General features: G+C 40.8%; 1 protein-coding gene across 1 annotated transcript in view; it reads right to left on the bottom strand.

Moving 5' to 3' along the window:
• Positions 1–15,778, bottom strand: part of LOC117811564 (inactive phospholipase D5-like) — a 62,309-nt gene that overhangs the window by 7,092 nt on the left and 39,439 nt on the right. Inside the window, exons 3-9 of the mRNA XM_034681914.1 lie at positions 9,052–9,238; positions 7,263–7,371; positions 6,907–7,034; positions 3,439–3,636; positions 1,315–1,451; positions 990–1,155; positions 809–899 (exon numbers count right to left, since the gene is read on the bottom strand). Coding sequence (XP_034537805.1) covers positions 809–899; positions 990–1,155; positions 1,315–1,451; positions 3,439–3,636; positions 6,907–7,034; positions 7,263–7,371; positions 9,052–9,238 — 1,016 coding nt within the window. The remainder of the gene's footprint in view (positions 1–808; positions 900–989; positions 1,156–1,314; positions 1,452–3,438; positions 3,637–6,906; positions 7,035–7,262; positions 7,372–9,051; positions 9,239–15,778) is intronic.

Raw genomic sequence — 15,778 nt, 5'->3', positions numbered from 1 at the left:
TCTCTTCAATGGTTGTGATAGGTTAGTACTGTTGTTTTTGATTTCAGTGATATATCATGAACCCTGACTTTACATCCTGATGTTTGTATGTGTGTGTGTGTGTCTCATCATTAATGTAAATGTCAAAGAGGTGTGATGGTGAGTGGTGTATTGGTGGGTTAGGGATGTTGGTTCACTACAGAGCTGGCATCAGAGCTAGAAACAGAGGCGTAGGCTAGCATAGGAGAACAGTGTGTTGTTTGTGTTAAGTTACACCATTTAATTTTTGTTTCATTGTTACTCTCTTGCTTCTGCAAAGCCATAAAACAATGTTAAATCTCACAAAAAGGACACTAACATTACACTGTTTTGGGGTTCAGTGTAAAAGTACAAAGGCGTAATGACAGTGAAGCTATGTTACAGCACTGCAGCTGAATTTCAATGTAAAAAAAAGTGGAGAAAGTTTAGGCTCTGCAAGCTATTCCTTAAGAGACTGTTGCCACATGATATTCCCTCTAAAACCACAAATAGTCGCTTTTACTTTATTGCAGGTGTAGGATGGTCAACTTTGTCTTTTTTGGAGAGTGAAGCTATCTGTTGTTCTTCTGCCTCCAGACTGTGTGCTAAGATAAGCTAATCTTCTCTTGGCCTTTGCTCTCTACTTTAAACACATAGAAGTGCTATCGATCTTCTTGTCTCACTCCTCTATTGAAGTAAGTGCACTTTTAAAAGACCTAAACTTTTCTTTTAAGCAAACTGAGCATGTTACCTGCTGGAAGTGAGCAGAAGCACGGAGGACACATTCATTAAACCTAGTAGATGAGCTCACCTAAATAAATGGCCCGATCTGTCACCATAAACCTGTTATGGTTTATTCCCTGAAGACTGCCGTCCCGCTGCACTCTGGGGCTGAAGAACTTCTACACACAAACAAACACACATTCTTGCTTTGAGCATTGATAAAGTGTATCTGTAGAGCTTGAAATAATGGACAGTGGCCTTGCACTTACAGCTTCCAGTGAGCAGTTGGCCTGCTCCATGCACAGACTCCTCAAGGACCAGATGAAGTTGAAAGAAAGTGGATGAGTCTTTTCCCAGCAACTTATCAGCAGACGCACTCGGACCTTCCTTAGGATCAGAGCCTCCCGGATAAGACTGTCAATACGTGACCAGTACCTTGGCACAGACAAACACAAAAATGTTGGGCTCAGAGCCAGATGGACACACAGACACACTAGGATTGAACACAAGTCAAGGCATCCAATCTTTTGTTGATAAACGCCGGTCAAACTGTTCCAAATACAGCGACTCCAACAGTAGTAAGACAGTTCTAACCTGCTAGCGTTGCTGCTCAGGAGGGGCAGATAGTCGATGATGGAGATGTATATGAAATGGCGAGCCTCCTGAATGACTCTGGAAATAGCTTCAAGATCACTGCTGCGCTCTTTAGGAATGAAAACATCTGGAGAGCTCTGTCATTGGAAGAGGAAAGACAAGGATTAGGTAGTATTGGCATTTGGTTATAGGAGGATGATCAAGAACCTGATGACAGTCTCCTCTCTAAGGAAACAAATTGCAGATGGTCAGAATATCAGCACTGGGTTGACTAACCATCATGGTCGCAGTTATTTCATGTGTTATCATAATAACAACCCACTCATCTCTTACATCATCATGTTCACTGAAGTGTACATTAGTACCCGATTACTTTCTCACCTGGTGCATAGCTGTCATTTAAGAAGCCTTCAGTTTTAACTTCTGGTCAGCAGGCAAACTCAAAGCACCTGATGAGAGTTTTTACTTTGAGTGTGTGTTTTGTTTTGATATGAATCTTCTAGAGATGGACAGTCCAATCTGATCATCAGTTTTCTCCTGAAGGTAGAATGACATCACCATCACTCAAGCAAGGAAGAGAACAACACTGAAAGAAGCAGCACCCTGAAGAGTCTGAGTATGATAAATGAACTCTGACACATTACTGTCTCCCTGGGGATGGTTGACACACATGAGTGCACCATACACATTTACATTCCTTACCCTCTGAGAAGTAAGAATCGGTATCTGAGTGGATCCGATACAAGACACAGACACACAGACAAACAGATATCTGAATATCTGAGTCTTATAACAGCTGATCTTTTACACAGCAGGCACTTTGACTTGTCAAAGCAGGGAAAGTGGAAATTGGAAGTGATTACATTTGAACTATTTAAAGCTAGGGTTGGTAGTCACAGAAAACTAGCAAGAATTTGAATGTAGCATTTCCTCAGGACTCCGTCTAACCCCTCCCCCCCTCCCCTCGGAGCTCCTCCAAAACGGCACCCAGGCTCACATGCACGAGCAACGCTGATTCACGAGCATATGATTGTGACTGATTCAAAACCGGTCCTCAGCACATCGTTTGTGTTTTGCACTACGTCAACTCATGTCTCACTCAGCGGTAAGAAAACACCAAAACATTATCATAGTGAAAGTTAAAAACACAAACAAACATGAAATGTACACGTAGGAAGCGGGAAGAACGGCAGGACTGGATTTGATTGGTTTAATAATTTGACTCCTGATGGCAGGGATTGGTTGGTGTTTTCTCAGGTTTACTCCGGCTGTAGATAGCAGCTTTTTTTCACTTTTTTTTAAGAACACATTATGTATTGATTGCCATCGGGACATAAAGATCATTTTAACCAGTATAACAAAAAGTGTATCTAAATCTGACAACCAACCCCAGCTTTAAGTACCATACACACCATGTACCGTTGTAAAGAGACTGTGCTTGACGAACATCTCCTGTTTTCTCCTGATGTGTCTGTTAAGATTGGGCATGTCACACTGTGACTGCTAACCTGGTAATCTTTGGTAACCTTTTAAGTGTCTGTTATTATTGTTTGTTCCTAGGTGTGCCAGAAAGCTGTGCCAGGGACTCAGTATGCAAACTGCAGAGTCAATATAAATGTTATTGCAGTGTTATGATGGTAATAAATATCTGCTGTGTACATTTTAGTAACAGGCGCAGGTCAATGCTGTTGCTTTATCTCATTCAAAATGTCAAAGGCAGTGACAAGGGACACTCTGTTCCAACATAATGTCTGGAATGAAATGACATTGAATTGTATGGGCGCCTATTATACCTGATATCCATTCAGTGTATGTATGGAAGCTCATCTAAATACTTTATGGTTACAGGTGTTCTTGACCCTGGTATATAAGAGATTGTAACACAAGTGGAAACTGATACGTGTCATGTTTTAGATGATTACTTTACTGGCATCACTAAATAAAGTGTGGAATGTAACTTGAACATATCAGTGAGTGCATGATACCTTGTAAATTATGTTTTGGCACATGATCCTTGTTCTGGACATATGATGGCTTCATAACAACAGCACTGCTGGAAGGAAACAATAGTTTTCCCTGGGCTGTATGTACGTATGTAAGAATGATGGTGTAAATGTGACTCACAGAGACATAGGCCTGAGCCTTTGTGCTGTTGAGAGTGAGCTCTAGTGGTTCGTCCCTGTTGAAGAGGGCAAAGAGACGCTTGGACCAGAAGGAGGGGATGAAGTCTTTGTACTGGAGCCCCCAGTAGAGGCTGAACACTCTGTGGAGATCCAGGGCCAGACAGCTACAGTTGTACAACATCACACCCAGCTCCTTCCTCTGGAGGATGAAATAAAAGATAAGGGAGAAAGCCAAACCATGGAGACCACCAAGAATTTACTGTCGCTGTCCGGCAAAAAACGTGTATCTCCATTTTTTTTTTAAAGTTATATTTTGGGGCTTTTTGCCTTTATTCGATAGGACAGCTGAAGAGAGACAGGAAATGTGGGGAGAGAGCAGGGAAGACATGCAGTATGTGGGGCGCTTAGACTGCTAGGCCAAACGCCCCTGTATCTCCATTTTTAATGCTTTTCTTTTCTTTTTTTTCATGGAATGGAAGTATTAAAAAAAAGCTTGTAGTTGAATCTCATGTAGTGTTTAGTTATATGAAACACAGTTTTTTATATACTTCCTGTAAAGTACTGGTTTTAGAGATACAAGGTTTCTGCCGGACCGTGATAATGTGTGAATATGTCAGCAACAAAAATACCATCCATCATCTCTATCAGTATGGCCATGACATTTTCTTTAAAAGCTACCTTATACTGTCTTTTCTTCTTTTTCAATATATTTTTTACCCATCTATTAACACAAGCACCTTCCTCTTGTCAGGTCAAATTGTCCACATGTCTCATCCAATCATAGACTTCCACCAATCTCCACAGCAGCAGCAGGAAATGAGAAGACACTACAGTGGTGCTTGTCTCTGTTTTCAATCTCCGTTCTTTGCTCTCAGCTGTTTTCTTATTTCTGTGAAGTACTTCTCAAATTCAGGTTCTCAGCTTGTGCTTTATAAATTGCCTCCTTATTCTCTCTTTCACTCCCGCAGTCGTTCACCCCCTGCCGTTTTTGCATGAGCAAAGTATTTCAAATAGATGTTTGATCCCATTTACCAAAATGTAATTTGACACAAGCTATTTTATCTCCTCAAAAACAAACACTCCCCCTGAAAGAGATGAAAAATACAGCCCACAAAGTGAGCTATTATGTGCTTTGGTCACATTTGTTTAATTACATGAAGAGAATAAACCACATGAATTAGGCCCACAGCTCATACTGGATTATGAATGTATTAATACACACGTATAAATCAGAATTGGTTAAGAATTCATGCAAGGATGCATTAAAAAATATATGTCCCCCATAAGTTATGATTTATGACAGCCACCTTCAGCTCCTTGCAATTCATCCTCCTAAATCAAGGCTCACTGTAACTCAGGTTGTCCAAGGATAGATGAAGCTGCCTAACAAAGGCCTCCACACTTTAATGAACCATTCAAGAAACTTGGCTTTGAAGTGGAGGATGAAAGAAAGGCCACTGACTATTTTTGGATTCCACCTTAACAAAAGACCCCCCTACTCCCAACCCTCAAGTACAACTTTTCATAGGAGACACTGCCATGCAGCATACACAGATAACGTTGTACTTACTTGTTCACATATGCTTCTGTACATGTGTAGAAAGTGTCAGTAATGTGTAGCTCTTTGTTTTTTTGCTCCTATATTTCAGGAGCTATAGTCAAAGATTCAAGGCTTTTTCTATGCCCACAAATAGCTTCATCCTTCATGAATGCATTTAAACATGTTTGAACACGTCTTTGTCAGAGCAGTGTTGCGATTATGATCATATACAGATGTGCTTGTGGCTGGTCATGATAAAAAGACACGCTACAATGTCACACAAAACAATCCCTCAGATATCCAGGTGTCTCTAGTGATCTCGCTGGTGAAGTAACAAGATGTGGAGATCTTGGACCGCCATGGTGACATGTTGCCTGGGTTTGGGAGGCAGGTTGGATTTACTGCCAAATTCTTAAAAAACAACAGTGGAGATGGCTTCTGGTATTGAAATGAAAATTCAATTCAAGGGCAACAGCTCAGCTGGATGTTCCTGCAGTCCACATGCCAATACACTGCTCCCTAAAAACTTCCGACATCTGTGGCTCTGTGCTGTGAGAAGCTGCAAATTTTGACCAGCTCAAGCACACAAATAATAATCACGTCATTCTACAAGCATCCTGATATGCTGCTCCCTGCCGTGTGGATGGACAATCTTGCTCAATGCCATTAAGTGAAATCAATTTGACAGGAAATTTCAGGAGACATGGATATTTTGAGTTCATTCAATGTCTTTGATCTTTAGAACTCATGAAAAATGGGGACAGAGACACAATTTTTGCTTCAATAATTTGTGTTTAGTGTTAATCAATTAAATCTCTGAATATACCCAATAACATCAACACACTGAAACCTTCAGGACACTTGTAACAATATGTATTTGCCTTGGGGTAAATATCAAGACTGACTATATTTGCCATATTAATAAAGCCAAGTAAGTAAGTAAGTAAGTAAACTTTATTTAGTATAACACCTTTCACAGACATAGTCACAAAGTGCTATGAGCAGACAAATACAATGAGCAATAAATAAGATAATAAAGAAAGCAGACAAAATGACATCAAATTACAACAGAAGGTCGAAAGCCATAAAAAACAAATGTGTCTTAAGCTGCTTTTTAAAAGTCCCAGTCGAATCAGCACAGCGCACTTGGGGCGGAAGACTGTTCCAGAGAGATGGAGCCACATGCTCAAAGGCACGGTCACCCTTAGTTTTAAGCCTGACATGAGGCACAGCAAGCAGAGCCTGGTCTGAGGATCTGAGGGGTCTACTAGGGATGTAAGGGTGGAGCAGGTCGGAGATATAAGAGGGTGCTTGATGATGGATTGCTTTGTATGTTAATATGAGGATCTTAAACTGTATTCTGAGAGGGTGGGAAACCTCAATTCTAAAATTTGAGTCACAGCCTGATCAACATTCTCAAAGCACTTTATATAAGGCCAAACGAGCTTGTTTTAAAAAAATTGAATCAATGTAATGTGCAGGATGCAAATGGCAACAGAAAGTTTAGAATAATATCCATAATGGGTTGGCTGTGGCTCAGTGGGTAGAGTCGGGTCGTCTTACAATCAGAAGGTTGGCGGTTCGATCCCAGCTCTGCTAGTCATATGTCGAAGTGTCCTTGAGCAAGACACTGAACCCCAAATTGCTCCTGCTGTTGTTCAGTGGTGTGTGAATGTGTACAAATGAGAGTACAAATGAGAGATCAGCTAATACTGATGGTTCCTTACATTAGCAGCCTCTACCATATGGGTGTGAATGGGTGAAGTAGTATGTACTAGCGCTTTGAGTGGTCAGACAGACTAGAAAAGCGCTAGTACAAGTCCATTTACTATTTACCAAAGCCTATGTTACATTTGCTAGTTTTTAGTTTAACATTTAGTGCACATGTTTGAGTATGTATGTTTGTGTTGTGTTGTGCATCTCACATACCATGGCTAAAGATCTCCAGTCCATGCTGGCACTGCCAATGTAGATATGTCTCCTGTCAACCACCCAGAAGGAGGAGAGGAGGTGGCCTTTGGTCAGCGCTGTCATGTTCACATAGTGGATCTCAGCATCTGGTGATGAAGAGTGTGGGGAAGACACAGAGAAGCATAGTAATGCATAAAACAAAGATAAAGAATATAAGGTAGTTTAGTGTAAGGCAGAAACATCAACAAGAAAACATCACAAAGAGAAAGATGAAACAAACAAGCAGACATATGGACGATACACAGAGAGATGAGCTGCAGCTTATTTGAACACAAACACACAGAATACACAATAAAGTGAAAGTGAGTGCTGACTGTATTTAGCGAGTGTCTTGAGCTCAGTTGAGTTGATATTCCCACTGGAGATCTTCAGCTGGATCCCTTTAGCTTTCAGCCCCTGCAGCCGGGACAGCAGTGCTTTACCCTGAGGGAGACAGATCATACAACCTCTGCTGTCATATGACTCCCATGCACTTTAGGTTTTCATTCATTTCTGCTATTTTTGTGCTACATTTCCCAGAGGTCCTTTGTGTGCATTCAGCAGTTTTTGTTTTGATCAAGTATACATATCTGTAGGTGACATGTTTTTCTTTGTTGGTTATTTATGGTTGCAACATGTAATCATTCAAAGTAGTGGTTTAGACACTGCCTGCCTAACCATGAGTGGGATGAATCTTTTCAGCAGATCATTTTGAGTCTGAGTTAGATCTATATTTCCATCCAGAGTCTTTCAAAGTATGTTGTGAATGTGTTTTCTTATTTCAGCAAATTAAGATACACACAAAATGCAGGTATGTTTATGATTCTTTTAGACAGTACACTAAAGACGTAATGGTAATGCCAATCATCACTGATAGCTTTAAAGTAAATGCATACAATCCCAAAGGATGCAAATGAATAAGCACACCAATGTTATTCCAATGGTTACAGGATGCAGGAAGAGAAACTGTTGAGTTCCCACAATGCCAAATAGTATTTATATTTCTTTGGTTACAAAGATATGTGTACCTTAGTGAGGGTATCTTAATAAGTTCAACTTTGAGTGTTGTATGTAATCGTACTTGTGGTGAACACACATCCTTAAGCTTGCAGTTATGTCTCACATTTGGTGATGCTGTCGAGTGTGCTTTAAAGTGTGTGCTCTGAGACATAGCAATTAGTGATGAGTCAATGAGATCTCCCGTGTTGGTTCACAAAATGTCCTCCAAATCTGATTGCTATGTCTTTTTTATGATGATTGTAAAATATATTATAAGTTAAAAAATGTGCTGGATGGGCTTATAATATTTTAGCATACAGACGTGTAGTGCGTATTCCCTTCTTTGAAAGCTTCTGAAATTCTATCTTCAGCAACTTTTACAGTTGGTTAAGTTTTCTGCCTCTCTCTGGATGAGGTGTCGTTTTTTTGGCAGCAGAGCTTCAGGCTGGAAGGCCATTAGCTCTTCTCTGCCCCGAGGACTCTGAAAAGAGCTATTACTTTCCAATCAACAGCCCCAGGCTTTCATTAGTCCTGGCCTGTGGGATAGTGTGTGTGTGTGTGTGTGTGTGTGTGTGTGTGTGTGTGTGTGTGTGTGTGTGTGTGTGTGTGTGTGTGTGTGTGTGTGTGTGTGAGTGAGAGTGTGAGTGTGTGCACAGCCTGACCAGCCCTCCAGGCTACTGTCAATAACACACGTCCAGTTTAAATCCAAAATGAATAGCTCACTCTAAGCAGGCTGAAAATACTGCAGACTTGCTCTTCACCAGAAAGTTTGACTTTAAAAGGACAGTGACTTATTCTCTACTCAGGTGAGTACTCATTCTTCTTCATGCTTCATACTTTATTTTTAATTGTCTGATTTGGCTGAAGTATAAAACAATCTCTTCCTTTTATGTCCTCTTTGAGAACTCTGCTTTTCTCTCAGGACACTTTTAGAAAGTCCTGTTCTTAAATAAAGCACCCGAGTATTCCCACATCCACCCTTTGTTGCTATAAAGAGAGGGAAAAGAGGCCAGTTCAGACAAAGACATGAAGAGGACACATTGAAAAGGTAGAACAGACACAAAGTTTAAATAAACATCACAACTTCAGAGGAGTAAAGCCTCTGTTGGCTTGCCCTGGTTTTACCTGTCTGGCAGCAGGCTGGAAGCTGGATTCATAATCAGAGGAGTTGAGGAGCCACAGCGGGGAAACTATCTCCACAGCCCGTATAGCGTTATCCAGTAAGCTGAACAGGCCCACTGAGAGGGGAAGGTGGGATGTAGCATTGTCCAAGAAGGAGATGTCATCAGGGATGTTTTCAACAAGCACTGCCCTGTGGGAAGTAGCGATAAAAGAAAAAGTGAGAGAAGAATCAAGAACTGCATTAAAGAGCTGCAAAATGCATCATTAGACCGAGCCACGGAGACCTGTTAATGGGATCCTGCAGAAAAAATGAGTGTGAGGTTCAAGGCCTTTCACGAAGCAATTATCTGTTTGCATTAGTGGCAGAATTATTATAAGCCTGGGTGAGGTAATATTACTTCTCTCTAACTACATTACAAATAAGCTGACAACACCTGACTCTCTCTTTCTCAGGACTGTTAGCTTAATGAGAGTTATCAAGATTTCCTGACCTCATACATCCCATTAAGCATCATTAGGATTATACAGGGTTCCTCTGGCAGAGCGTCAGAGACACTGAAGGTTTGTGTGAAGGCTTGTCAGCAAGGCGGATTCAATTACACCTGGTCAGGGAAAAATGACTCATGTTGGCTGTATTCTGGTTGGTTTCACACTACTCCCTACGCTATCACACAGTGCATTGTAATGAAATCAGCAGCAGTCGAGGGTAATAAAACGTAGAGGCAGCAAGAAGTAGATTATTAAATCAGAAATGGAGGAAGTACCAATCTACTGGCTGTCGAGCTGCATTCATGTGCTCTGGTGATGACTCAATTTGCCTGTATTGAAAAGTCTTTCAACTGGAATGTGGGGAAAATTGAATATACTCCACAAAGAAGATGTAATGTATTTCACAGCTCCCATACGATAAACAACTTGATGGCTGTTTTTTGTATTTGTGATTCTGCTGTCATTGTGTTTTTCCCCCTAACTCTCTGCACCAGTGAAATCACTAAAAGGTTGCTTTTCCTGACTTGTTATCAGAGATATTGCTTCTTCATTACTTTATAACTTAGAGAACAGTCCAAGTGTAAAAGCCACTAATGGTTGAATCCACTATGTTAAGTATGTGAGCAAAATAATGCAATGTGCATTGATGTAAACTTTCAGGCAGCCTGTTCTTCACTTCCAACTGCTATTCATCATACAATGTGAACCCAGAAGAGTAGTCTATTAATTATTTTTGCCTCCCCCAAAATGTTTTTCAACCTGAAAGGACCTTTACATGAGTTCTCCTTCATTTTTAGGTCATTCTAACCACTCGAGTGCAGGGTCAGATTCATTATATTGTATATAAATCAGAACAGCTGTATTCCTACAAACATATCTACTTAACATTCAGTGCAGTGAGGTATTTCTCTATAGAGGAAATTATGTGGAAACCATTTTGCCTTTCATTGTAATGCATAAATCAACAGTAATATACCTGCTTTTTCTGCTGGGGTGTAAAATCCTATCATAGCTAACCATGACTCTGAGCTCACCCTAATGTCCCTCCAGTTCCAATTTTAGCCCCACCTGGATGCCTGAAATGACAGCAACCGTAAGCACTGGAGTAAACAGATTGAATTAGCCTATATCTGCAACAGCACAGAACCAGGCCATTACCAGGCCCCAATGCTCGCCTCATTCCTACTGCATCTTTGCCGTTGATTTCCCCCAACTGGAATGTAAGAGGGAATATAAAGTAGAGGGAAGGCGTCTAGTGAGGTCCAATATAATGTCTGCAGCACCTGGGGTTGATTTAGTCTCTGCATTAAAATACTGTCCAAGATATTGCAGAACTGGTTCCACACAAGTACTCACTGAATTCCATGGGACATGACTTTAATGTCAAATGTTGTATACTGCAGACTTGAAGAGATGGCATGGAGTCAAGCCTGAGCCAGCGCAAGCTATACGTTGTATCGAACAGAAAAGTTTTAGTCCTGTTTTCAAAGTAAAGAGGGTGTCTGCTCCCTTGACCCTGGGTGGTAAAGGCTCTGCTTCCTATAGGCCACTACTCTTGGAAACTGCAAGCAGGACTGAATTCTGGGAGCTCTTTGTTCTAAAGGGGTAAAAGGACACTCTGAGCTCTTAACCCTCCTGTTATGTTCTGGGTCAGATTGACCCATTTCAAAATTCAAAAATCCCCCAAAAATTGTTAAAAGTATTTTTTCGGTATGAAACTTCTTCTGCTTGGCTTAATAAGCGTAATCAACATATAAAATAAAAATGGTTAATTTCACATATTTGCAACCCGCCCTGCATGTTTATATTACATAGATACTGTCTGTGGGTCAATTTGACCAGGCAGTCAAAGAGGACCCTAAAAGGAGTCAGAAGTGTCAAATACTAATTGTTTCTTTGCAGCTGTGTGACATATTTCACCCCACCTTCTCTGTTCCTGTTGGCAAACTCCATCCACATTGAGGGGACACTCAGCAGGGGAGGGGCAAAACATATCAAGATTCTTTGAAAGGGAGTCCTACCAACAGTTTACTTTTTAAAGTTTTAACATGAATATTGAATTAAATGCTTAGTAATGGAGTTTATAATGAGATTAAAAAAACGTTTATTGGGATTTGTTTGGGTTCTGACACTTTTGGGTAACTAAATATGCCCGGGTCAAATTGACCCAGGAACATTATTGCTGTTCCTGAGAAACTAACATAACAGGAGGGTTAAGATACGATGGTGCCAGACCATTTAAAGGTTTGTAGGTAAGAAGAAGAATTCAGGTTATATTTCAGAGCAGTAAAATGTACAGAGGAACAATATGTGAGAAATGTGATCTCTTTGTCTTGTTCCTGTCAGTACACATGCTGGAGCCTTTTGGACCAGCTTTCTTTAGAGACTAAACATAGCAACCCGGTAATAGGGAATTAAATAATCCACCCTAGAATTAGCAAATGTTTCATAATTTTCTTTTCAAGTGAATGGATGCTCGACATAGCGTTGTCTGTGTTGGCAGACTGCCCTGTGAGAGAGGGCTCTGGGATACCAATCACAGCACATGGTCAGTGTAAGTGTGACAGCTCGGGGTCTTGTGAGTACATCACTCAAGGGCACAGCGGTGCAGGTGATAATGTAGTGGCGTCACATGGAGAGGCCAGTTGTCAGCCCTCAACTTAAAAATGTATTCCTGGCTGAAGCAAAGCAAAGTCAGGTTTTGGAAAGTGGCCAAGGGTCAGGCTGTAGGACTCAGAACCTCTGTGATAAGAACATGCAGATTTATCCAGAAGGGAATTATAATAAATACATTAAGGGAAGACAGCTTGCTGCTGAGACTTGTATTTCAGATATTCTTCCTTTTGTAAGCCTGATGACTGAATGTAATAAGTTAAATGGAAACCAGAATGCAAGATAAATCAAAGAAATCAGTTTATCACAGAGAAGAAGATGTGTGTAGAGTTGCCTTTGTTTTGAAGACAGGAGAAACTGGGGCAGCTACAGAAAACACCTCACAATGAAGAAGAACAAGGATGGATGGAAAACAGATGGACGAAGAGGAGGAGAGGTAATCTCATTGTGAAGGAAATCCTCTCAGACCACTCTAATGGCTGTGAGGTATGATGAATGGTGATTCTGAGCAGTTCAAACAGCCAGGCAGGCTTTGGTATTAAAAATGGAGAAAGCAGGCAGGCGGGGGTTTCCGTCTGCAAGGGATTCATCGATTTATGCAGCCTGTGGAGCCCAATGCTGGTTTCCTGTTTTGAAATAAATCAACATGCTCATTGGTGTGATTCAGCTCTCACAGCTGCTACCTGAATGGTGTAAACTTTACACTGTGTGTAAATGCTTACATGGCACAGTGAGGCAGAGAGTGTGTGTGTGTTAATGTAAAATCTATCAGTCTCTGGATGATAATGAGTTTCAATCTTCACAGTGTGGTAGGTGAGCACAGTTGGATCTATCAGATGTAATTTTCTTCTTCACCCTAAGACATTCTCTCCAAGGTAATTTTGTGATGAAAACAGTGTTGTTAAATCTGTGATCCACAAGCTTGTGCTAATCAGCTAATAATGAAACATGTTACTATTTTCTCTGTTTATACTGGAAGTTAGCACTGTGGCATGAAGCTAAGCTACTTCTGTCATTAGTGATATGTCTCAGGCTAACAGAAGCTACAGGTGGCAGGAGGCTTCTGGCTAGAATGCGCTATATCATGCTGTTCTCATTGAACCGCTTTACACATCTTTATCTAACTCAAGGAACCGGCAACCTCGGGCCGTGAGAATTGAAGCCAATGCAGAAGTGTTAAAAACTGCAGTTCCCTGTGAGTCCGCTTGAGGCTGTCTCTGGAAGAACCGGAAACCACATACACACCAATTTAAAAAAAGCTGATCTTTATAGCAGAAATAAGCATGGGAGGATACATTTTTCATTACGAAGCAGTTTAGAAGATACTAAGATTATGAGTTTTGCATAATGAGAGCCGCAGCTGACTGGACTGACAGGCGGGAACACTGTAGCTGCTGGAAAGGAGGCTTAAAGCCCGCCTCTTTACCTCATACTAGCTCGACAGAAGTTAGGTTGAGTTCAGCATTTCCAATATGGCACCAGCCGACAGTAGGTGTCAAAACAGTGCTTCAGAATCAGACGGGTGACGTTACAGATTCTACGTCCATTTATATTACAGTCTATAAATTCAAGCCTCAACATGCAGCAGTTGTTTTTGCTCACAGCTAAAGTTTTAAAAAAATCCAAAGATGCTTTTGTGGTGACTTGGTACTAGTTGTTTTGGATGGTTCATTACTTTTAAACACATTTGTTTATGCTCAGCTTTAATAGAGTGATTTGATCGTGTTGTACGTTTACATCTTTAGCCTTTAGTACCCCCACCAGCATAGCCCCCCCCCCCACAATTCGCAGAAGTCGCCTATAATTTCTTAAACAATGCCAATTACGTGCTGATGCCTATGATACTGTGCCTGCTGTAGTGCACTTGAGGCAAAATCCCAATGAGGCAGAGACAGCTCTTGACATCTGATATAAATTATCCACCCTCTCTCTCTCTCTCTCTCTCTCTCTCTCTCTCTCTCTCTCTCTCTCTCTCTCTCTCTCTCTCTCTCTCTCTCTCTCTCTCTCTCTCTCTCTCTCGAGCAGCCCTGATCTCTGAGTGCACAGCAGTGAGGACATTAATATGGGGATCACAGGAGGTGCTGCTCTGCTCCCTGCATTTAAAGAGAAATGTCAATTCCAGTGTTTCATCGGGTACCTCCGAAACAATATTGGCATAGTTAACACACATCCTATTTAAATTTCAGTCCATCGTCTGCATGTGTTTGATTGATTATCAAAACCCTTGTCCTTTAAGCCCCATAATATTCTGATTGATGGCCAAAAGTTTGACTGATCAGACCCATGGTTGACCAGTGAAGCTGCCAACACTGAAGGTTGTACTATACGTCTTTTTGTTGCAGACGCCAGTGGGAAAATCAAATACAAGGCTGCCTTCATGCTGCCTTGTTCAAAAGAGTTTTTTCTATCTGGTTCAGTGGCCTCATTTGTATGGCTTGTTCAGTTGTTTTTGCTTATTTTTCTTGTACAGGCTTCAGTACAGATCTGTAAGGTTTTTCAAGTCTGAAATGTGCTGTATTGTCTCTGCACTGTTTACTCATGAAGAATGAAAGCCATTCAGTCAGATTAGTTGTTTTTCTAATTTGCTCAACAAGAGTCTTCCAACTGTTAAATAACAATTAGTTTGCTAATTTATGAGTTGTCTGGAAGAGATCAAATCAAAGACTTGGCAAGATGCCTGACTTGCATGCTGTTTGATATTAATGTAAAGGAGGGACATTTTAAATTACAGTGAAAAACAACAGACACTGAAGTTTGTGTAGACTGTATTAATGGTTATTTCCCACCTAGCCTACTTTATAAACTGCCCATTGAGCCTTTTGTCTGTTTGCAAATGTTAAAATTGGACTTCTTTAGGAATAGTCAGCCTTAAGAAGCCACTCTGACATTTTCACGTAAAATATTTATAGAAGGAGGGAACTGCGGCTCTCATAAATATTTGTACCTTGAGACAGCTGACAGTTCAGGAGGCGCTAAGAGCTTAAGTCTGGCTCACTTTGACACTTTTTCTACCCTTCAATAGGACAACTGTAGATCAATACAAACGTGCTTCTCACCCGCCTGACACAAGGCAATTAAACACTTGCATCGTGGCTGAGATGAGAGGGTACAAACTGCTACTACTGTGCTCCAACAACAAAATAACATACCCTGGTGTAATCTTAAGACGAATCATGTTTTAGTGCAATCACTGCTGGAGCTGTTCATCCTCAGAGGGAAAAATAAACTTCAAATTAATGATGTGTTCGATGCATAGTAAAAGCAAGCCATCTCAGGTCTCCCATCTCTGGAATCCAACTATTAGCATTATTTGTTATGCATACAAAAACGGATTAAAGAGAAATCTACATAACAAAACAACCAGCAACATAACATGTCTTAATTACAACATTATACAACTGAAAAGCTGCTGAGTCATTATTTTGGCTTCTAAAAGGCTCAGTAAGAGTGTGTTTTTTTTGTATGGAAGCAGAGCATAGACTGCAAAGCAAGGCAAATAGAAAGAGGATCAGTCTGTTGTGTATAGATTATTCAGTATAGGAAAAGTCGTGGATTTCATTTGTATGCTTATCTCTAGATTATGACAGTGACTGAGAAGGCTTTACATGCATTTTCTTTGATGAATTAC

This window comes from Notolabrus celidotus, chromosome 4, assembly GCF_009762535.1.
Source record: "Notolabrus celidotus isolate fNotCel1 chromosome 4, fNotCel1.pri, whole genome shotgun sequence".
NCBI classification, from domain to species: Eukaryota; Metazoa; Chordata; class Actinopteri; order Labriformes; family Labridae; genus Notolabrus; species Notolabrus celidotus.
This window is presented reverse-complemented; position numbering and strand designations above follow the sequence as displayed.